Source organism: Ochotona curzoniae, unplaced genomic scaffold (genome assembly GCF_017591425.1).
Source record: "Ochotona curzoniae isolate NIBS_2020 unplaced genomic scaffold, NIBS_Ocur_1.0 contig_1, whole genome shotgun sequence".
Taxonomy (NCBI): Eukaryota; Metazoa; Chordata; class Mammalia; order Lagomorpha; family Ochotonidae; genus Ochotona; species Ochotona curzoniae.
In genome coordinates, this window is record NW_024464918.1 from 46228264 (window position 1) to 46251679 (window position 23416).

The window sequence follows — 23416 nt, forward strand, 5'->3', positions numbered from 1 at the left end:
TTTTCTGCCACGTGTCGTCATATGTCTGTGCTCACACAGCCAAGACCAGGGGCTACTTGGGCAGAGGGTGTACCTTCCGCAGGAGTCTCCGCATGGCCGCTTTTATCTCCCTGTTTCGGAGGCTGTAAATGATGGGATTGAGGACGGGAGGCAGAACCGTGTAGGCCAGAGCCAGCCCCAGGTCCTGCAGGGAGGAGGCCTTGCCCACCGGCCCCAGGGCTGCGAAGAGCCCGGTGCTGAGGAAGAGCAGGATGACGGCCAGCTGCGGGGAGCACGTGGCGAAGGCCTTGGCGCGGCCCTCGCGCGAAGGGATGCGGAGCACCGTGCAGAAGATGTGCAGGTAGGAGGCGGCCATGAGCGCGAAGCAGCCCAGCACCGCGCACGAGCTCACAGCCAGGGCGACAAACTCGGCCAAGAACACGTCGCAGGACACCAGGGCCAGCACGTGCGGGATGTCACAGAAGAACTGGCGGACCACGCTGGACCCAGAAAGGCGCTCCTGGAACATGTTTGCCGTGTGCACAGCCGCGTAGGAGAAGCCGCTGAGCCAGGCAGCCGTAGCCATCTGACGACATTTGCTTCCCGTCATCATGGCTCCGTACCGGAGCGGGTGGCAAATGGCCAGGTAGCGGTCGTAGGACATGACGGTGAGAAAGGCCAGCTCAGCCGAGGCAAAGGCGAAGAAGAAGTAGACTTGAGCCATGCAGCCGAGGTAGGAGATGGAGCTGCGGCGGCTCAGCGAGCTGTGGATGGACTTGGGCACGGTGACGGAGATGTAGCTCAGGTCCAGGAAGGACAGATTCCCCAGAAAGAAGTACATGGGCGTGTGCAGGCAGTGGTCCAGCGTGACCACCGTCACGATGAGCAGGTTCCCCAGCAGCGCTGCCAGATACAGCAGCGCAAAGAGCCCCGCATGCAGGAGCTGCATGGCCCGGACATCGGAGAAGCCTGAGAGCTGGAATTCGGTCACCGCCGAGCCGTTGTCCCACCGGCAGGAGCGCTCTGGTGGGGGAGAGGAAACGTGAGAATGTTAGAACAATCGGCAAGGCCAGTCAGTAGGGCACCTGCCACCCTCCTCAAGCACATGGCATGGTGGCTGGTGGCGCTTTTAAGCCGCAAAGGTTCAGCGAGGTTGAGACAGAGACCAAGAATTGAGTAACCATTCTTCAAAAGCTGCAATGAATGCCAGGGACCTGATGCAGTGAGCGCTTCCCAAGCGTGAGCTAAGAACTTCCCCATCAAGTCAGCGAAAATTTTGGTAAAAAGAAAAAAATTCTCAGGCCACAAGGCAAATGTACCAAATAAGAGTTTGTGGAATAAAATCCCTCACCTGCCATACAAAGTTGTGGGTGATGCTTTAGTTGTAGCTGTATGAACAGTGAGCCGTCTACAGGGCTCTGCTGCATTGAGGTGTTTACAACTAAGGCAGAGCAAATGCCAACGTGGCATTAAAACACATTTTCAACAGCTTTGTTTTGAGAAGTGCATTGGAAATCCCATCACTGCATAGACCTCTGGGGCAGATAGTACGGTCTGTACTGTGCCTACATGAAACTTCATGAATATTCACAATGGTACAAGGAGCTGAAACACACTTTTCTCACTCTGCAGAGGAAGCAACGAATGCGGGCCAGCTCTCCAGACACTGCCCTGGCACCTCTGCCCCACATCAGAGTGTCTGGATTTGCGTCCCACCTTGCCCGCCAATTCCCCCTCTCTGTCATTGTGCATCCTGCAGGGCAAAGGTGATGGCTGTGGTGCTTCTGTCCCCTGCCACCTGTGTGAGTGAACTTGACTGAGATCTGCGCTCCTGGCCCCATCCTGGCTCAGTCTGGGCTGCACCAGGCATTGGGAAGTGAACCAGCAAATGGCAGATCAATAACCTATGAAAAGGTATGTCTGAACTTACTAGCAAGGGAAGTAAAAAGTAAAGTTTTCAAAAGGTGCTGCTTTGTGGCTGTTGGTTTATAAAGGGAAACCTTGGTGGAAAACACAACAAAGTGGTGGTCTGTAGGCTGGCTGGAGCCTCAGTGTTAAGACACCCATGTGCACGTTGGAGGACTGGGCTCCGCCCTGCTTCCATGTTCCGACTCCACCTTCAGCCAACACGGACTTTGGAAGGCAGTGGTGACAGCTCTAAGACGCCTGTGCACACATCAGAGGACCCGGGCTCCACCTTCATTTAATGCAGCCCTTGGAAGGCAGCGGCAACTCAGTGATTGGGTTCCCAATACTCCCAGGGCAAACCTGGATTGCGTTTCTGGCTCAGGCATTGCATCTTGTCTAGTTCTGGACATGGTGTCATTGGCTCAGGGAATCAAGAGAGGGGAATTTCTCTCTCAATCTCTCTTACTCAGATAAATAAAGGAACAATTGGTAAGTAAGCATTTGCTTTGGTGCAAACTTTCTTCCGTTATACGTGTTTTGTAGCTTCTCTAACAGATAATACACAAGTATAAAGTCTGTCAAAGTCAAGGCTGCTTGCCCATGGGTTTGAAACCTAATTCCCACCATGAAGAGAATACCCTATGTTATCCCAGAATGAAGCCACCTACGGCAGCCACACTGAGTGTGGCAGTGCCACACACACAGATGTGGAAAGTTCCAAACGAGTGTTCTCAGTTATGTGAGCTTCAGATGCAGAAGAATGTGGTCCATGAGCTGTGCAGGCCCACAGACAAAAGATGGTGTGCAGCAGTGAGGGCGTGGAGCACACAGTCAGTTAGAGAATGTTGCTGGGATGTATCAGCTAGGGTGTGGAGCACACAGCCAGTTAGAGAATGTTGCTGGGATGTACCAGTTACAGCATGGAGCACACAGTCAGAGAATGTGGGCTGGGATGTACCAGTTAGGGCAGGGAGCACTCAGCCAGTTAGAGAATGTTGCTGGGATGTATCAGCTAGGGCGTGGAGCACACAGCCCACTAGAGAATGTGGGGCAGGGAGGAAGACAATGAGAATATGGTGGAGAATTGAGCATTGCTTATTCTGCAGTATTTCAGCATTGAAATCCGTTAGGGCAAGTGCAAAATGTGAAGCAACCAACTAAGAACTCTGAAATAGTTTTAATACTCTGGCTACATTTGTGGTACTTCACATGTTTAATTTTATGCATATTAGAATCAAGAAGCAGGTGGAATACTTTTGTGTGTCATAAGCCAGATCTCATTCTTAAACTCCCTTGTAAAATCCTATAAAAATAAATGAGACACTTTGGCACCATGAATCCATATTATACCTCACTGAGAACATTATTCAGCATGAATAAATGAAGTTGTTGGAGACTTAAGTGCTTGCTTCTTCTTTCTCCTCTCCATTCTCCATGCTGTTCCACCTGCTCTATCTTACAATGCATCATGGTGAGAAATGGCATCTTTATCCTGCTTTTTATTCACCAGCAGATTCAATGAAACAAGTAGTAAAATGAATTTCTTGATTTGTGTTTGCTTCGTCCTAACCAAACAACACAGACTAGTAGCCCTAAGTCCCTCCCTATGGGGCATCGAGGCAGGTGGCCACAAGGCTGCAGGTTGAATCAGTAGCAGGGCCGGGCCCTGGTTAGCTTGGGGCAGGCGGCCTGACTCGGTCAGCCAGAGGACAGTCATCTGACTGGTTCAACCCCATCAACCACCCCCCACTTCCAGAAAGGCCAAGCACCCCACAATTCTGTGATCTTTCTGTCTAATGACTCTGCTCTTTGCTGATGTCAATGCTTTCTTGGAAGTGTAGATGTTTTAGAATTGAAAGTATTCTCCAAAGGTTTACAGAGGAACAGTGATTGTATATGAAAGTACGGATTCATACAACACTTCTATTGGGGAAATCACTGAGGCAGTCGGTAACAGACACTTGGTGGTCAACCATATATTAAAATGGCACAGGACCCTCTGCAGACACACACAAAGGCACCGTGTGTGACACACACACCACGGCATAGTACCTTCTGCACACACACATCACAACCGGATGCAATACAACCCTGAGTGCATCACTGTAAAATCGGTTGCATTACACAGTTAGCAGCATTTCCTGCTTCCTCGGCCACCTCTCTGAGAAGCACATGGGTGGCTGTGGAGTTCCCTTCATGTCAGGAATACGATGAGCTTGTGGCATCAACAGTCGTGCCCATGTTCATGGGATACAGGTACCAGTGTCTCCCTGCTTTAGCAGAAGAATGTAAGGGAGCAGGGACAGGGAAATCTCCATGAAGAAGCTAGCATGGGGAATCCTGTCTACCCATCTCGAGGCTCCCCACACAGCCACATTAGTGCCGTGATCCTTGAGTGCTGCTTGTAGCTGTGACTTCAGGGGTTGGAGGTACAGGTCGGGGAGGTAAATTAATAGCCTGCCCCTTCAAGCTGTGCATGGAACAGTCCCATGCTAAGACCAGATCCTCCAGAGCTGATTAAGACAATAAAAATCCAGAAAAACTGCATGTATTAAACTATTGTGTGGCCTGTTTCACTGAGAAAGTATAGAATATAGCCACAAAGAGAACAATCAAATTACTTTAATCAAACATCAGTCTTGATGCTCGTTTGCAATGGTTGCCTCCACAAGCCAGTCCAGCTTCCTCACTGTACAAAATCGGAAAAGGTTCAAGCACAGCCATACCTTGTTCAAAGAACATGTAGCTCTGGGTCCAGTTACTCTCAGTAACAAGGAGGAAGAGATGGTTCTGATCCTTGGCTCTCCGAGAGAGAAGTGACAGGATTTAATAAGCCAACTCAGGGATGGGGGACACTGCTGTGCAGAACTGTTTCTGAGGGAGCTAGCCCCCAGGGTCAGGTGCAGAGGAGAGGAGCCTGGGACACTGGCCCACGGGATGCAGGCCTTCAGCTTGTAATTGGATGTGGTAATTGGGCTGAAAGTATGGGGCAGTGTGTGTGTGTGTGTGTGTGTGAGAGAGAGAGAGAGAAAGAGAGAGAGAGAGAGATCCTCAAGAAACAGGAATTGTCAACCGTGAAAAGGAGAACAAAATCGGAAAGGTTTCATATTTTCATTCAGATTTAGTAAATTACCTTGAGCAAAATATAAAACAGACATTTACGTGAATTAATAAATAGCTGCTGTATTTGCCATTTAATGCGTTTTCGGGGCCCGGAGCCTGTTTCCAGGCTGCACGCAAACTGTCGGCCACCCTTGGCATGTGAGTCAACCATCACATACCTTTCCTCCCCGCACCTCGCCTTGTCTCCGAGCAGGAACAGGCCAGGAGCTCTGGAGTTGGGATCTCGCCAGCCCTGATGGTTTGAGGCTCTGAGCTCAAGGGAGAAATCCATTCAAGTTGTGAGGAGTTTTCTCTGCGTATTTTTTTCAGATGAGGAAAACAACTGGTTAGAGAAGAACTTGGGACAAAGTTAAAATAAAACCTGTCAAGTATAATTTGACCATACTGTTTATTAAGGGATGGTGGGATAGGCAATATAAAAATATGAAGTGTGACACCAAAATTCAAAATGTAACAAAAGCAATAGAGTTAAAGTATAGGGTCTATTGGTTTAGTTTGCCTCTTTTCTGTGATTAAAGTTAGGTTGTCATATATTTGAAATAACCTGTTATAACAAAATATTTTTTTACAGAAAATTGTGGCTTATGGTAGCCGTAATGAAAGCACTTTTAATAAATACAGTAAAAGCAAACAGCAAGAATCAAAAAGCACTGTTAGAGAAAGTTGCCTAGCCATGAAGGAACGTGTCAAGATGTAAGAAAAGGTGGATAGAAAAATTGAAAACAAGCAAGAAAAAGAGGAGGAAAGTTGTATTTCATCAATAAGAACTTTGAATATGAGTGAATTAAATCCTCCAGTTAAAAGACATGAAATGGTTGGCTGGATTAAAAAAAGACATATTTGCACACTGAATACAAGTAGTTAATTTCACATATAATAACAACCAAACTGAAAGGAAAGTCATCAAAATATACTTCAAGCCAGTGGAAAAAAGAAGCAAGTGCAATTACATTGGCTAAGAGAGAGACTTCAACTCAGACACCGTAGAGAGACGAGGAAGGCCGTTCTGTAGGGTACAGCAGCCAGAACAAGAGGAAACGAAGCAGTTATGCCAAACCACCTTGTAGGTCAGACAGAGCTAGCAGATGTTTCCAGAACAGTCCATCCATCAGCTGAAGAAAGCCAGTCTTCTCACAGCAGCTAGCACTTCTCTAGAAAAGATCAAACCAAGGAAGGCAAAGTTACAAAAAGAATCTTGTTCCCAGCTTCAGTTCTGAATTCCGTGGAATAAAACTATCCACTGTTAGTGGGAGAGACTTCTGGAACCACAAAAAAAAAAAATGTGGAAATTTAGACATCGTTTCCTGAACACCACACAAGTCAATGAAATCGAAAAAGAAGGTAAAATATTTACTGAAACAAAATGGAGACACAGCATGGCAAACTGGCATTCAGCAGAAGCTGCTCTCAGAGTGATCTTTACAGTTACAGATGTCTACAAGAAAAAATTTAAAAAATTCAATGTGCCACCTCAAGGGGTGTGAAAAACAAGAACTAAATGAACATTAATCGAAGGAAGGAGATAAAGGAACACCAGAAACAGGAAAGAAAACAAAATAGAAATAAACTGATGGAGTACAAAAAAACAAAAGTATCAACATGATGAGAAGTTGAGTTCCAGTTAAACTGAGTAGGAATCAGTAAAACTGGAGCTGACAAGGCAGCAATCAGACACCATGGCACTGTGATCGTAGGATTCCGTGTTGGATACCTAAGGGAGCAACGAGGCAGTGGTTAAAGAGAGAAATGAGCACATAGGCTGATATGGGAACAGGTGGCGCTTGTGGCCATGTGGGGGGTCAGGGAGGCAGGTGGACAGGGGATGTGTTCCTGCCAGCCAGAAGCCTGCAGCAGGCGACCAAGGTGGGGCAGAGCTGGACACGAGGGAGAACAGTCGTCCATCACATGGTCTCAGGTTGTGAACTTCGATTTTAACCAAGCCTAGAAAGTCTTTCCAATTAGAAGACATTTTCACAGTAGGAATAGAGATGCTGTTAGATAGGACATGTTACAGGTCAAGGCGGGCCCCTGGATGTGTAAATGCTGGCCGATTTCCCTTGAGTTGCTGATGTGACTTGGGGTCAGTCTCAGTGGTGAATGAGCCATTTGTTCACTGACCGTGACACTGGCCCTGGGTCTGACACGTGCAAACATCACGGGTCTGGTGCCTCCTGCCCACGTCTGCCTGATGGTGTCTGCGGTGAGAGGATTTTGGAAGCTTTCAGTTCTGTTCTGACATCTGTGGTCACGGTTTTTGCTGTGTTTTGTCCCTCTGCAGAAAGCTTGGATTTTTAAATATGTTAGCACCAAGCACCCAGCTCAGTACGTCTCTCATATCCTGTTAATACTGTCTAAATGAGGAAGAATAGGGGTTTCCAGTCCCTTGAACAGGAGTCCAGTGCTGTGGCATTGCATGCCAATCCTCAGCCTGCGGCACTGGCATCCCTTATGGGCACCGGTTCCTGTCCCAGCTGCAGCACTTCTGATCCAGCTCCCTGCCTTCACCTGGGATAGCAGCAGAGGACAGCCAGACTCAGGACCCTGCACCTGCGTGGGAGACCCTGATGAGATTCGTTGTTTCTAGATTCAGATCTGTCTAGCTCCTGCTGTTATGGCCGTTTGGGGAGCAAACTGGCAGATAGACAAGCTTGCACTCTCTCTCCTCTCTAAATCTCTCTCCTCTCTGACTCTGCCTTTCAAATAAAAATAAAGTAAATCTTAAAAAAGTAGAGGACAGCCCATGATAGCCAATTCCCACGTAGGTTACCATCACAGGATGCTTCCTATTTCCAGGTTGGCACTGAGCCCTTAGTCCACAGACTTTAACCCTCTCCACATCGTTCCTGTCCATCGCGATCCCAGACCTAAGTCCATCTGTTCACCTGTCCTTCGACTTCCGCCCACAAGTTCACAGCCCTCCACGCCCAGCCCGTGTGTGTCACAGCATTTCCTTGATGATGTCGAGAGTGAGCCTTTGCTTGACCTGAGCAGGGTGACCAGGGGCCCCTCCCCAGGCACCAGCTGCCCTCAGGTACCAGGCACAGCTTGGTTCAGCACCTTCTGGTGGGCAAGGCTTCAATGTCTGTTCACAAGCCACAGTATCTGTTTTCTTTCTTCTTTCTTGGGCCCTCAACAACCTTCGACATCAGGATGGTCTGCACTGCAGCTGACTCCAGCACAGCCTGGACCACCCTGCCTCACGTCAGTTCACACAGCTCACCTTGCTGCCTGCACCACTTGTTCAGCGCATCCTACGGTGTGGAGCTGGCCTCTCTGGGCTCATCAGGGTTGGGGGATGTGACAGATGCCTCCTGGGGGAGGAACTGGGCTGTCACTCAACTTGTAAACAAAGGACAGGCACTCGGATGGTCACCCAAGATTGGAATCATCCGTGCTGCATCCAGGCATCTGGGGATTCTCAGCTGGTTATTGGGAGAACTTTGTGTCTGCAATGAACTTGAATGATGACCTGGTTTCTGATTAGTACCAGTACCGTGGCACAAGAGGCAGAAGGCCCAAGCATGAATTCACAGAAAGGACAATGACATTGTTTTCTCTGACCTGTTCCATACCTAAGGAAGCCTCGGGGTAGCTCAAAGACTGGCACGCCACAGGTACCCACTGATCATTCCAATGCTTTGCAAAACACCTAGGCTATACAGTTGGTAAGCCTCCCACAGGGGAGCTGGCACAGAGAAGAAGGCAGCCTTGTGTGTTCATTACAGATAAGGAATGAATGTTTTCATTCTCAGCATATTTGCAACCTTCTGGGCTGACAGAGTTCCCTGCCAGGAGGGAAGCTCCAGGGGTCCCCTGGGAAGCTGCGTGTCCTCAGTGGACATAAAAAGAGATTCACTTTGCCTGCTCTTTGCTGTCCTCATGTCTGCAGGGCCTTGTGCCAGAGGCCAGCTCATCAGTGAGTCCAGGGTCTCAGGGAAGGAGTCCTGCCAGGATTCCTGGGCAGGCGCACATTTTCTCTGATTGCCACAACCTCCCGTCTAGCGTAGTGAGCCGCTCACATCCTGAGACGGAAGCGGGGAGAAAGGTAAGCAAGGGAAGGGTCAGAGGGACACAGCCTTGGGTTCACACCAGTGGAAAAAAGAAGTAACTACAGTTACACTGCATAGGAGAGAGACTTCAACTCAGACACTGTAGAGAGACGAGGAAGGCGTTCTGTGGGAGTAGTCAACAGAACAAGAGGAGACAACGACCCAGTTAGGCCAAACCACCCTGTGCAGGTGCCCTCGGAGGGAAGCTTCCGTAGGACGCCCAGGACAGGTGCACGTCCAGTGACCAGTGCACTCCCTCAGTCGCCCAGACCCTGGGCTGTGAAATGACTGTGGAGCTCACTCAGCTCCAAGCCCAGGCACACACACACACACACACACACACACACACACACACACACACTCCTCAGAGGCCTGAGCAGACCCCCTTGACAACACACACACACACTCCTCAGAGGCCTGAGCAGACCCCCTTGACAACACACACACACACTCCTCAGAGGCCTGAGCAGACCCCCTTGACAACACACACACACACACACTTGCAGTCATTACTGTGACTGTGTTGTGGCAGGAACCTTACCATGTGCAGTTGCTTTTCTCACATACATACCAACTTTTCATGCCGCATGTCGAAAGGCATGGAGAATTAGTGGATTGCTTAGCTACTATTTTAAGTGAGATGGGAGACGGGATGCCGGCTGTGAGAGAGAGAAGGGGGTGCCGGGTGTGAAATGGGAGACTGGATGCCAGGTGTGATGGGAGATGGGGATGCTGTGGTTAATTATGCTGTGCTAATCAGAAACCAAGTCATCATTTAGGTTCTATTTAGACTGAAATCTGCATATTGGCTTATAAAATATTACCTAGCTAAATTATGCAATGTTTCTGTTGTCATAATCCAAAGAAGATAGTGGGCAGAGAGAGAGTCTAAAGAGAGAGAGAATGCTTCAACAGTTTGCTGACTTGGAGCCATAAAAACAGGAGTGGAACATGTGGTCCTTTGCCAGAATTTTAGTAGAAAATGCAAGCAAATTGATCATGGTTCTCGGTAACATACTGGGGAAAGTACGTTTTATTAAAAGCATATTTATTTGATACATAGGAATGTAGAAAGACAGAGCGAATGAGTGAGCCAGTGAGAGCTCCCGGTTGCCAGTTCGCATGGCCAGCTGGGAGTGGATCAGGGCTGAAGTCGGGCGGCAGAGCCTGCACTGTCTGATTAACACTGCCTCTTCCTGGGAGCTGCATTAACAGGGAACAGAAGGCATTCACAAGCTGTCCCCAACACCTCCTGGAAATGTAATAGTGCGTTCCATTTCTAGGCAAACACAGAGGGATCTTTCAAACATTGCTTACAGAATAATGTTCACACCCCCAGCAAAGGGCAGAAGCATCAGGGATGGCCAACGAGAGCTTCCCGGCTGGCTTCATCCTCCTGGGATTCTCCGCGTGGCCCCAGATGGAATCTGTTCTCTTCTGGATTGTGATCGTCCTCTACACCATGACCGTCCTGGGCAACTCCACCATCATCTTGCTGTCGTGCGTGGACCCCCGTCTCTACACCCCCATGTACTTCTTTCTTAGCAACCTTTCCTTCTTGGATCTCTGCTTGGCCACCGCCTCTGTGCCCCAGATGCTGTCAAACCTGTGGGGGCCAGACAAGAGCATCAGCTATGCAGGCTGTGTGATGCAGCTCTGCGTGTTCCTCTGTGTCGGTGCCACAGAAGGCGTCATGCTGGTGGTCATGGCCTTCGACCGCTATGTGGCTGTCTGCCAGCCTCTGCGCTATACCACCATTGTCCACCGTCCACTCTGCTGGAGGCTGGCACTCACAGCTTGGCTGTCTGGCCTGATGGAATCTTTGATCCAATCTCCCATCACTTTCAAGCTGCGCTTCTGTGCTCACCACCGCCTGGATGACTTTCTGTGTGAAGTTCCTGCCCTCCTACGTCTGGCCTCTGGGGATACCTCGGCCAACGAGTGGCAAATGACCATCTCTGCTGTGGCCTTCACCATGGTACCTGTGGGGTTGATTCTGACTTCTTATGGCCGCATAGCTCAAGCAGTGGGGAAAATGAAGTCTGAGGAGGGGAGGCAGAAATTCGTTGCCACCTGTTCCTCCCACCTGCTCGTGGTCTTCATGTTTTATGGGACGGTGGCCGTGGTGTACACAGACCCCAAGACCAGCTTTGCTTCCAAGCATGGCAAGTTCTTCACCTTCTTCTACGCTGTGGTCACCCCCATGCTGAACCCTGTCATCTACACGCTGAGGAACAAGGAGGTGAAGGATGCCTTCCGAAGGGTGCTGAGAAAGGGACTCTGCATAACTCAGGACCTTCTCACACAACCTTTGAAAAAGTCCTAATGAAGAGTGAGTTTAGCATAAACATGAAAATTTATGAGCTTGTTTTTGTGGTTTTACATGATATTCATTTTTGCAAAAGCTAAGAACAAATGTAGTAACAGATTTGGCAAATCATAACTAAAGCCTTTTTAGTCAGGGAATCATGTTTATTGCAAAGCTAACCTCAGGTGACTGCGATTTGTTCTTTCTTAAATAATGCAGCTCATTTAAGAAGCCATTAAGAAATAGAGGGCATAAAATAGTAGTTGAATATGAAGGCAAAATAAGGCACCACTTTGTGGTGTCTTTTATGTAAGTCTGAAGAGAGGAAGTATTTCCTACAGTGTCCATGGGTCCTTTTCTCATATCCAGCTCTTTCTGACCAGTTCACGAATACATGAGTGTGGGGAGCAAGTAGAAAATTTACCACTCACGGGAATGTGTAGCAGGTGGCTCCATGTGTAAATTAGAGCTCTAACTTCAATCCAAACTCCCTTTATTCTCAAAGTCAATATTTCTATGTTAAGAATTTAATCAATTCTGTTTTTTTCTATCTGCATAAAATTCATGTTAATGTGAAATAAGTATAAAAATTCCATGTAGTTCATGGTTTTGTTTTATTTCCTTTATTACAAAGTAAGAGAATCAAAATTGTGCTGGTTGTGCAAAAGAGATGCTGATATTGAAGGGTGCTCCTAGGAATCTAATGTGATAAATTGACTTAATTTTTGACAGCAGAAATTTCTTCTGGGGCCAGCACTGTGGCTCAACAGACTAATTATCCACCTGTAAGTGCCAGCATCCTGTATGGGTGCCAGTTCGTGTCCAACCTGCTCCACTTCTTATGCAGTTCCCTGTGTGTGGCCTGGAAGAGCAGCAGAGGATGGGTCAAAGTGTTGGGAGGAGCCCCCAAAGCTCCTGGCCCCTGACTTCGAACTGGAGAGTGAGCCACAGATGCAAGAGCAAAAGACATTTTGCTGAGGTTTACTGAATATGGGTGAATAATGAGATACTTTTCACATAGGAAAAATAAAGAGAAGGGACTAAGAAAAGCCTGTTTGCTGGAGAAGTAAGGGAGAGTTATAGTTTTGTGTGCTAACTTGAAGATGAACTAGAAATACTTTCTACAAGTGCTTGTATGAAAAAAAGGTGTTTTTGTAAAAGTTTAGAACAACAAAGACTCACAAGATAATGCTTTTTTTGTATATCCAAGTGTTGCACGTTCATTGCTTTTTGGAGGACGCATCAGAAAGACAGAAATATGAAGGGACTTCCAGACGCCCGCGGGAAATTACTTCCCAACTTTGATCCATCATGTGCAAGACACTATTGTAAATGATGAGTTTGATCTGAGGGTCCTGGGGGTGTTAGCTGGAGAGGAGTGGGTTCAAGACACTATTGTAAATGATGAGTTTGATCTGAGGGTCCTGGGGGTGTTAGCTGGAGAGGAGTGGGTGTGCTTCAGAGATTCTTAGACACCAGGTAGCACTAAGAAATCAGAAGGAGCCAGATTAGGTGGATCTGAAGACTGTCCATTGAGAATCACATAGGCATGATCTGATTGCATGCAGGAAATGAACGGGGCTGTTGTGATGGGGATGGCTCTAGCAAACACTTTCTGGAGGATGAATCCCCACTGAATCCTTGACACAGCTTCTCCAAGCTCTCCCATAAGCAGCAGACACGATTCTCCCGCCCCTCTGGAAACTCAGCCACATCTCCAACAAACTTGCTGTGACTTTGTTCTTGACCTGTCCTCTTTGGCTCCATCTGAGGCACTTGCTTTTTTTCAGCAGCTTTGGCTTTTGGTGTGCAGAGAGTGTGGGACTGAGACATAAGTCACGTTTCAGGATTGACAGGCCCCGTCATTGCCCAGAGCACTTGGCACACCGCAAAAACCCTTAGGAAATGAGAAGGGCTCAGCACCCTGTAGAGATGAAAGCTGGCCCCGCCCAAAGCTGCAGCAGTGTTGGGATTCTCAGTAGAATTGTGGAAAGAGAGAAGGTCGCTCAGTGATGTCCTTACAACCATGGGAAGTGTCACTTCCACACTATAAGCTGACACTGAGCAACACCAGGAGAGGAAGTGTGAGTGAACACAACACCAGGAAGGGGAGGAACTGACGCCGAGCGCAACACCAGGATGGAAGGAGTCATTTCCAACACTCACGGCTGGGGAGTTTCCTCCCATCCCATGACTTGCTTATAAGCCTTCACTGCAGTGAGGGGAAGTGTAAGTAGAGGGGGCCCGAGAAACAGAAGAGATGAACTGTTGATGAAGCCCCCCTTGGTGGCCCTGGCAGACGTCTGTGAATGTTGGGTGTCCTGCAGTAGTCACAGTTCTGAGAGGGTACTCATCAGAACACGCACTGTTATGATAGAGACGCAGATCTAACAAATGAAGTGTGTGCTTCAATGCGTTTGATAAAAATACAAAACAAAACAAAAAGGCAAAGTTGTGTCAAATAACATACAGCACTACTGGTGACTGCTCGGTACACACAGCTTCTTACTGGTGTGAATGTTGGCCACTGGTGTGAGAAAAGCTGGAGGGATACAGTTTCTCTGGGAATGAAGGGGGAGTTCTGTGCAATGGAGAAGGGTGGGGAAGATCTGAACATGCATGGCTGCAGGGGTCCTGGTGTTGGGGTGATGAGAGGAGACTGCCGTTAACCGCTCATGTCGATGTCTGGTCCCTGAGCCACGTGACAGATTCTTCTCCCTCCCAGATTCATCAACAAAGGCACAGCTGCCGTGTCATAGCTCCGTGTCTTGTTGCCCATGTCATAGGTCCTACATCTCGGCTCCTGTGTCATGGCTGCTATGTCCTGGCTCCCTTGTCACAGCTCTTGTGTCAGAGCTCCTGGGTTATGACTCCTGTGTCATGGCTTCTGTCAGACTTCCTCCTGGCCACAAGCAAGGAGACAAGGGAAATTTTATTGAAAGAGACATTAAAAGCTCTCCCGTAGCCCTCCTGGCCTGCCCCACAAAAGGAATGTTGCTCAGAACTGCCTGACTCAGACATGCATGGCTCTCTAAGGGAGTTGGTTCATGTGATTGGCACAAATGTCTGTTATTGAGGTGTTCTTTGTGAACAAAGCAGGGAGTCAGCAGAGCCTAAATATGATTGGTTGAGCCTCAGTTGTACGATCAGTTTGCAACATTGAACCAAGGGGATAACTTTGTTGTGTTAATCACTGCTGAAGTGGGGGGTACACACTGGGGAGCCTGGGATCATGTTCAGAGACGACAAGCACACGAGAAAGGAAAAGCAGCAGAAACACATGGTAAAAGGTGAAGGTTAGGCGGGTCTCCTACTCTGATGGGGATGTAGGTGATCAAACTCCACATAAATACAGACAGAACACGGCTGTGAATGAAGAACCTTTCAGTTCGGAATCACTTCTTCCATGGAAGCAGTACAGGCAGCTTTACTGAGCATCAGCTACCAACCAGGAGCAAGAAGACTCAGTGAAAAGCCCTCCGCATTTTCCTCCACGTGGTTTGTCACGTGGTACCATCATTTGTAATGAGAAATCCATTCTTTTTCAAACCCAAAGAAATTCACACAGGTACCTGGGCAGACGGGTGTTGAAAGAGCAAAGGGGAAGCCTGTGCTTACCCCCGAATCTCCTCTCCTCCCCCATGCTCTCCTTGGGGTTGCCTCCTCCTGAATCCACAGAAATCGGGGATTGGAAGCCTCTGGCTTTGAGCCCAGAATGTCACTTACAGGTTCATAGAATGAGGCATGGTGGTGCTCTCTGGTTGTGAGTAGCAGTGTCTACCCCTCTGAGGAGCTGCATGGCCCCTGGATGACCATGCCCTCATCACTGGTGCCATTCAGTCCACCAACCACTTCTTGTGGCCCAGCACTGCTCCCATCAGCACGAGACTGGAAAGCATGACCCCAGAGTTCTGTCACTGGGTGTTAATCCCACAACAATGAGCAAGAATGAATTTTATGGCTCATCTCCTTTGCTGCTTATACACTGGTATTCTGGTGCATCAATGCTATAAAAAAAAATTGGTGCAATTCTTGCACCCTATGTGGGATGGCTTTTACGGCTTTGGCCTGACCACGGGTAAGTTGGAAAGGAGACTAGTTCAGCATGAAAGGGTTCCCATGAACTCTAAGATTCATGTTCTTTCCCTAAACACAAAAACAGAGATAAGACTAATTCCTGAACATAAGAGTTTTTTCTTATTAGCGTTTTTCCCAAAGATCTCTCATAATAAGGGAAACATCCCCCACTTCCCTCTGGAGCAGGAATCCTGACACACTGACCTGCCTTAATCCTAACTGAAGTTACACTATGACAGGATGGGCTGCTAGCACACTGAAATGGACTGGGCCGTGAAGGCATATGGGGAGGGAACGAGCCCCCGGAGGCACACTGGGACGGAATGGCCCATCAAGGCAGTTCTTAGAGCCCTATCCTCCCTAGGTGTCTCCTGCTGCTACCCTCTGAGCAGATGGACAGCGTGTCAGCATCCGACTACATGCCCCGGCCACATCCTTGTTCCTGAGGCTGTAGATGAGGGGGTTGAGCATGGGGGTGAGGATGGTGTAGAAGGCGGACACCACCTTGTCCTGCTCAGGGGTGTGGAAGGCCTGGGGCAGCACGTAGTTGTAGAAGGCAGCTCCAAAGAAGATGCTGACCACCGCCAAGTGGGAGGAGCAGGTGGCGAGGGCCTTTTGGCGGCCCTCGGGGGAGCGCATGCGGTGGACGGTGACCAGGATGAGGGCGTAGGAGGTTGAGATGATGGAGAGGGGGGTGAGCAGCATCAGGATGCAGCAGATGTAAATGAGTGTTCTATACAGGGACGTGTCGGCACAGGCCAGCCTGAGGATGGCCAGGACCTCGCAGAAGAAGTGGTCAATGCTGTGGGAGCCACAGTAGGGGAGGCTCATAGTGATGGAGGTGAGCAGGAAGCCATCCAGGAAGCCGCCCAGCCAGGCCCCAGCAGCCAGCAGAAGGCACACCTTGTAGTTCATGAGAACTGGGTACCTGAGAGGGTTGTAGACTGCCACATAGCGGTCGTAGGCCATGAAGCCCAGCAGGAAGAACTCGGAGCCAATCATGGTCAGGTAGAGGAAGATCTGGATGCTGCAGGCCATGAAGGAAATGGTCTTCTCCCTGGAAAGCATGTCCACCAGGAGCTTGGGCACGGTGGTGCAGATGAAGAGGGTGTCCATGACGGACAGCTGACTGAGCAGGAAGTACATTGGGGTGTGGAGGCGGGCATCACTCTGGATCAGGATGACAATGAGCACATTCGCCGCCACAGCCACCATGAAGATGGCTACGATGACCGTGAACACCACTCCCACGGCCTCGTGGCTCACCAGCAAGCCCAGGAGCACGAAGTCGGATGGCGAAAAGGTTCTGTTCTGCATCGGTATGGCCTGTAGTGGCTCCCAGGAGACCTGAGGATCTGGAGGGAAACAAGGCCCAGCTCAGCTCCTGTGGGGAACCTGCAGCAGAACCGACACTTCAGGGTCTGACTGGAACGAGCTCTGCCCGGCTCAGCACCCAGGAGCACAGAACCTTCAGGAGAGACGACACTTCAGGGCGTGACTGGTACGAGTTCTGCCAGGCTCAGCACCTAGGAGCACAGAATGGACAGTAGGAGCTGTGGTACAACCTCTCCATCTGGGAGAACAGCCCCTTTGTTCATGCTGCTGCATACGCCACGTGACTGCTGGACAAGACTACTGTCGGCTATTCCGCTGTCATTCTCCTGTCCTGCTAGTTCTGCAGCTCTTGCAAACAGGAAGTCGCCCAGAGCTCGGTTGGGCTCAGGGAGAGGAATGAGGTGCAGGGGCAGGGGCTGGGTGTTTCTAGGGGTCTCTGCTTTCCTTGCTGACTGACCCTTACCCTGCCCGCATTGCTGTCACCCTAGTGGCTTTCTTCAGACAGTCTGTGCTCTCACTTCCTGGCATCTCTCACGGAAATCACCTTCCAGAATGTAACCCTTGGAAGCACTGCTAAACCGGTTCCCGGCATGGCTCCCCACTGCTGGGCTTGTGAAGCAGATGACAAATGGGGACAAAAACGAAATGCTGCCACACCACTCGGAGTTCTCGCAGGAACGGGATGTTCCCCACGTGGCCACCTGTTGGTGTTTGCCTGCTGAGCCTGGAGCTGGACTTAACTTCGAGTCATGGAGCGGGAGGTGAGGGCCACAGGGCACCATGCAGGAAGGGCCTGGGACCTTTAACTTACTCTAGGTGGAACCGAGCTGGAGTCCAGAGCAGCCGACCTGCAGTCATGTGCTGTCCAAGGCTCGGCCTTGGCGGCTTGACCACCTAAGTAGAACTTTGGAAGTCTGTGTGGACAAATGGTTTCTAATTGCTACAGTTAATAAAAACTCCAGGTGGCACACCTAGAGTAGAACTGTCTAAAAACTGTTGAGTCTGTTTTATAAAATCTGTCAGAGAAATTGATTTTAAAATATGCCATTGTCTTTTACTTAAGTCTGAAATGAAGCACAAGGGGATCTACCACATTCTCTATGAATGTTCTAGAAAACAAGTTAGCCACAGAATCCAAGACCAAACAGAAATTCTAATTATATCTCTAAGTTACTGAAGTTTGTGTATATGAACATACTTCAAGAAGTTCACGGAAAGTGGAACTGAGAGATCCGTTAAGGGCAGGTGTTTGGCTTAGCAGGTAAACTGCTGGTTGGGATGCTCACGGCCCGCAGTGGCGTGCCTACCTCCGGCCTCCTGCCCTGGAAGGCAGTGCTCTTGGCCAGAGTGGGAGAGTTCTTGTCGCCCACCTGGCAGAACTATGTTGAGCTTCTGACTCCAGGCTCCAGCCTTGTGCAGCCTTGGCTCTTGCGAGAGGTTGGAACATGAACTAACGCATAGGAACTCTCTCAGTTCTCTCACTGTTTCTCAAATAAATAAATGCATTTTAAAAGTCATTTTGTTTTGGTGTGGAAGCTCGGAAATCTAAGCCTATCAGGAGCCTGTAGAAGTTTGAGAAAACATATTATGGAAGCATTATACATGATTTTCAAAGTTTTCACACTGAAATAGGCTATCTTTTGCTTCTATTTTTTTTTTTTTTTACAAACCTTTTGAGTTCTCCTGCCACCTGTCTGAGCCAACTCTCCCTGGCTAATATACTTAGCACTTTGGCTATAGGTGACTGGGACATGAGCACAGCTGGTTGCTGGGGCAGGACTCACAGCCCCTCTGTGCACCTGTGCTTGCTATGGCAGCTGTCATTCAGTTATGTCTCTGTGTTATATAGAACAAGTACCTGTAGTGTCATGATTAACCTGGACACTACATCAAAGGAGGAAATAAAATAGCTCAATTCATCCTCTCCACAACAGACTGCAAGAGGAAGACAGGAGTAAGTGTGGTCCAACTCCTGGTTCTGAAGACAGGAGGGCTGGGAGCTCAGGGAGGAGGGTGAGTGGGGGATTCTATCCTCCACTTACAGGGCCGGGTGTGGTCCTCCCTGACTGGTCCTGGGCTTCTGACCTGCAGAGAAATCGAGTTACGAACTGAGTGTGTGGTCTCAGCAACCACAGTCACAGGAAACTGCCGATACCTAACAACACCCTCAGCTTCCAGAAGCAACGGGTACAGCCAAACAGGAAACTGCTGATACCCAACAACACCCTCAGTTTCCACATGCAACGGGGATGGCCAAAGGGAGGCAGAGCCCACTCCTAGTAAAGGAACCCTGAGGACAAAGGAGACAGAGCCCACTCAGTGACTCCCGCCCTCCAGGATGAGGGAGGCAGAGCCCACTCAGTGACTCCCGCCCCCAGGACATGCCTACCCCAACACAGGCTTTTAACACATGAGCAATCCTGGCACAGTAAGCTGGAAGATAACTAGGTAATCCTGGCAAAGCTGAATCTGTGAGCTTAATGATTGTGAGTTTTCAGCATACCTGTCTACAGAAACTTCTTAGGTACAGAGCCCTCAAAATGGGGAGTAACAGGCTATTTTAGTCTTAACAAGCATTTTTTACTTGAAGGGGAGAAAGACCAACAAAAGTGGGGATGCAGGGAAGCAGAGAGAGAACACGTGTGAGCTCACCTCTTGGTTTACTTCCCAAATGCTGAAGCAGGCAAACCTGGAACCTGTCACTTCCTCTGGGTCTCCCACATGGGCAGCAGGGACCCAGGTACCTGAGCCATCACCACTGCGCCCCAGGTGTGACCGCACAGGGAGCTGGGATCAGGAGCAGGGCAAGTGGCTGAACCCAGCCCTCTTCCCTTGGGCTGTGAGCATCCCAAGCCGTGTCTTAGCCACTGTGCCAAGTGCCCACTGGTTATGTTCATTTTAAATAACATTTTAACGCAGAGTTGAATTTATACATTAGTTCTGTCACCGGACTTCACATTCCCTTGCCGTGTTGAGTTGGGCTGTTGGGACAGCTGTGTCACCTTCTCTAGGCAGCTGTTTTCGTAAGAGTGGAACACTCTGCTGGGCACAGTGAGCCCTTAGGGTGGTGACCGAGGGGCCAGACACCTTCTCTGGGCAGCTGCTTTCGTAAGAATGGAGTGCTCTGCTGGGCACAGTGAGCCCTTCAGGGCAGTGGCCGAGGGGCCAGACATCGTCAGCAGGGGCTGCTCATGCTGGAGCCAGGTCAGACTCCTGCGTTAGTCGTCCGACTGTGCACTTCTGGCAAAGGAAAGGCACTCTCGGCTGCTCCCACTCTTAAGTGCTCCCTTTGCTAAGCCTGTCACTGGACACTTGGTGCCGCTGTCTCTGGCTTATAGGCTGTGTGAGGAGGTGGGTGAGAGGCTGACCCTGCTCGCCTGGGCATGGAACGTCACAGGCAGAGGCTTGTACCTAATGTCGATTCTCTGCTAGGGACAAGCCCACAGGCTTCCTCGGTGGGGCGGATGCTGACACCAAATCCCGTGTGCAGGGTGGAAGTGCCATGGTATAGAAGTGGGAATTCTGCACACTTACCCAACAGAAACCTCTGGTTGGCAGTGCAGAGGATGCAGGGATGACCAAGATGGTGGGAATGCAAATCACTCGTGTTTCTCTGAATCGGCACTGTGTCCACGGTGGTGTGTTGTCCTCCGACCCAGGAGACTGTAAAGTGGAAGTAGTCAGTGAGGGGACAGCTTACCGCCTGGGTGAGACTCGGTGCAAAGCAGAAGTTCAAGTGGCCATTGGTCAACGGCACGTTTGCTATATCCTGATCATGTGTGTTACATAAATAGTATATCCAACGATATCACTCTCTATTTTCAAAGTGAAGTCACTCCCCCCCACACACACTGTACACACTGGAGTACCATCCTTAAAAACCCAGACATAACACACTCACTGGTTTGCAAACCGCTCCCAGAACAAAACAAAACAACACGCAAACAAAAAACAAAAACAAAAAAGCAAGTTGTTGAGAAGCAGTCCTGCCAGAGGTCACCATAGCATGGTCCCCCGAATGAGGGAGGTCTCCACAGCAAGGGGCACGTGGCACATGTAAGAAGGAAACTTGGTAAAATCCAAGAGGCTTTAGGGGCTGACTGAAGAAAAAGCAATATTGGATAGCCAGGGTTGATGCCACACACGTCTGTTTATCACTTTGAAATGCTGAGTTCATCAGAGACACACAGCAGAAACGGAAACTGCGCTTCTCTGCGGCCTCCACATACCTGGGAGTGTGAGGAGAATGGGTGACTTACTCCATCTGACACACAGAGAGCTGTGGTCCTGCTCTGGCTTACTATTTTCCTATGGTTCAGCCTGCTGTTTAGCTGAGTGACCCATCAAGTAGTTGTCTGTGGCTGCGATGTTCTGTCTCCAGCATTTTCCCCAAACACCCAGCACTCAGCAGGATGTTCCTCTGTCCAAGGCAGTCACTCAGCTCAGCGGGGTGCACCATCCCTTCCGGGGATGCCAGTCTCCTTTTCCTTCTTTTCCTTTATGCCGAAGGATCAACTAACATGATAGGTTTCCCTGCTCAGTCCTTGTTTGAAATCTTCCTGGTATTTAATAAAGTGCTTAGTGGTGGATGCTATCTTTTCTATTATTCTAATTTCACGCTGAAACACTTCTTGCTTAACACACATAAAGCAATCAACCGTCTAGGAATTTCATATCGAAGTCCCTCACCTGCAGGAGGAGCGCAGCGGCCATCAGGTCCTGGGAAGGCCAGCTGAACTGACAGCCAGCAGAGGCCAGCCTGGCTTTTGTCTGAGTTACTCCTGGAGGATGTTATCAGGATTAACAAGCTGGCAGCCCACATCCTGCCGCTGGCTTCTGTCCATTGCAAACCGCCCACCAGTTAACGCCACCAGACCAGAAGTGAGCAGGGAGAGTTGGCTGACTTCCCTAAGGCAGCTTCTCCTCCCTCGGGGCCCATTTCTTCTCGTCCGTTTCACAGGAGTTTGGGAGGACCAGAATCAAACCAGACTAAACAGCTGGATAAGCTTGTGAAGATGGAGAATGTTCTCTCTTCCTCTTTTGCTCAAGATCGATGTGACTGCTGTGCAGGGAATATAAAATGCTAAATGACTTGTAAGGTAATGTGACCTTAATGCTTATTCTCCAGGTAATGTAATTTATTTTTGTCAGGACAAACTCTGGTGACCATAAACTACTTTAGATTCAACTTTGGTGATATGACCAGGGAAAAAGTCCTGGTGATTCTTTCTGAGGGCAGGCCTAAGCTGTGTCTGGAACAAAGGGGGCACCCACCATGTGCGTGATTAACTTTTAAGTTCTTGTAAGTCATATCGAGGAAGAACATACACATTGTAAAGTTGAAAATGGCCAACCATCACAGGTGGGCTCACCCACACAACCACTAAGAACCCCTTGCCAAAGTGGTTTACCCACTTTGTCACAAAGGACCCCTTCTCAAAGTGGGCACACCCACCCAACCACTAAGGACCTCAACCATGGTGAGGCTCACCCACTCAGCCACAAAGCACTCAACCGACAGTGGGCTCACCCACACAGCCACAAACTTGGGATGAAGTGAGAGTGTTTCACGAGTTCATTCCCAGGTGTATCCCAGCCTGCTGCTGCAGGTGAGATCCTTCCAGAACCTTCCTCCTGGTCCGTTTACTTAATATCAGGCAAAGATCACATGTCAGGATACCTTTCTGAAGCAGAGCCAGCATGGAGGGGACACATTGAAGCAAGCATGCCTGACCAGAATCAGAGGCGGGAGTGCTTTCCTGCTGACTCCTTGTTGACTCAGCCTAGGACAGAGGGCTCTGTGCTGTGACGTTGTCAGCCGTGCATCCATGGAGATGCTCATATGCCTTTCCCCGAGACAGAAAAGAAGCTCCAGGAGAGTGAATGTCACTTTTTATTTTTCATTTTCAGGATCCTATACATGGGAGGAAGTGCAAGTTGCGTGAACAGATGGTGGAAGCCTTGGAAGTGGGAATACCCCATCAAAGCTGCACACCTGCCAAAGCACAGTGGCCAGCTGACTGACGAAGTCCAACAACAACAGAGAGGTTGACAACAAAACCGAGCAACTTGACCAGAGGGAGTGAAGTCAGTGAGTGAACTATCTGGATGAACTTGTTCTGTGTTTATACACTTTATTCAAGCAGGGACACATTTTTGTAGATTTATAATATTACAAACTTACTGGTAAAATCAATTTACATCAGTCAAGTAATTAATAAATGTTATCAATTTCCCGGCATATTTCAGACTTTCTATGAATGCAGGCAGAGTAATTTCCCACAGTACAAGTCTATAGCTAAGAAGATGAGACCATTCATGATGTGTGATAAAATTTGATTATAAACAGAACTCGAAACACAACCATGTCAGCCACACGACAGTTTCCTAAGCAAAGTGATATACTGTTGTATTAGCATTGGAAAATATCTCCTTGTTTTTAATGTTTGCTGTTAAGTTTTGAAGGATGTGTAAAATGTTGTTGTGACTTCTGTAGAAGCTGGTTGTCAATTAGACAGAAAGATCCCATACCACATGTGGTGTATGAAATATAGCTGGGCAAGCAGTGGAGACGGGCTGTGTCCTGGACACAGGCCATGTCCTTGGGCACCCATACCCTGTGGAATGCCTGGAGGAA

At 49.1% G+C, this 23416-nt stretch overlaps 3 protein-coding genes across 3 annotated transcripts; 1 reads left to right on the forward strand and 2 right to left on the reverse strand.

Moving 5' to 3' along the window:
- Positions 1–52: 52 nt before the first annotated feature.
- Positions 53–4629, reverse strand: LOC121152693 (olfactory receptor 14I1). Its single transcript, XM_040974876.1, has 2 exons — positions 4614–4629; positions 53–1002 (listed from the first exon to the last, which is right to left on the reverse strand). Exons 1-2 carry the CDS (start codon positions 4627–4629, stop codon positions 53–55), a joined length of 966 nt encoding a protein of 321 aa, XP_040830810.1.
- Positions 4630–10419: 5790 nt separating this feature from the next.
- LOC121152696 (olfactory receptor 2H2-like) lies at positions 10420–11385 on the forward strand. Its single transcript, XM_040974889.1, has one exon. The coding sequence runs from the start codon at positions 10420–10422 to the stop codon at positions 11383–11385; it is 966 nt and encodes a 321-aa protein (XP_040830823.1).
- Positions 11386–15804: 4419 nt separating this feature from the next.
- Positions 15805–16761, reverse strand: LOC121152705 (olfactory receptor 2T11-like). The gene has a single exon (XM_040974898.1). It carries the CDS (start codon positions 16759–16761, stop codon positions 15805–15807), a length of 957 nt encoding a protein of 318 aa, XP_040830832.1.
- Between the last annotated feature and the right edge of the window lie 6655 nt (positions 16762–23416).

What these genes read in the sequence shown, in the direction of transcription:
- LOC121152696 (XM_040974889.1), top strand. Translation starts at nt 10,420, where the DNA reads ATGGCCAACGAGAGCTTCCCGGCTGGCTTCATCCTCCTGGGATTCTCC.
- LOC121152705 (XM_040974898.1), bottom strand. Translation starts at nt 16,761, where the DNA reads ATGCAGAACAGAACCTTTTCGCCATCCGACTTCGTGCTCCTGGGCTTG.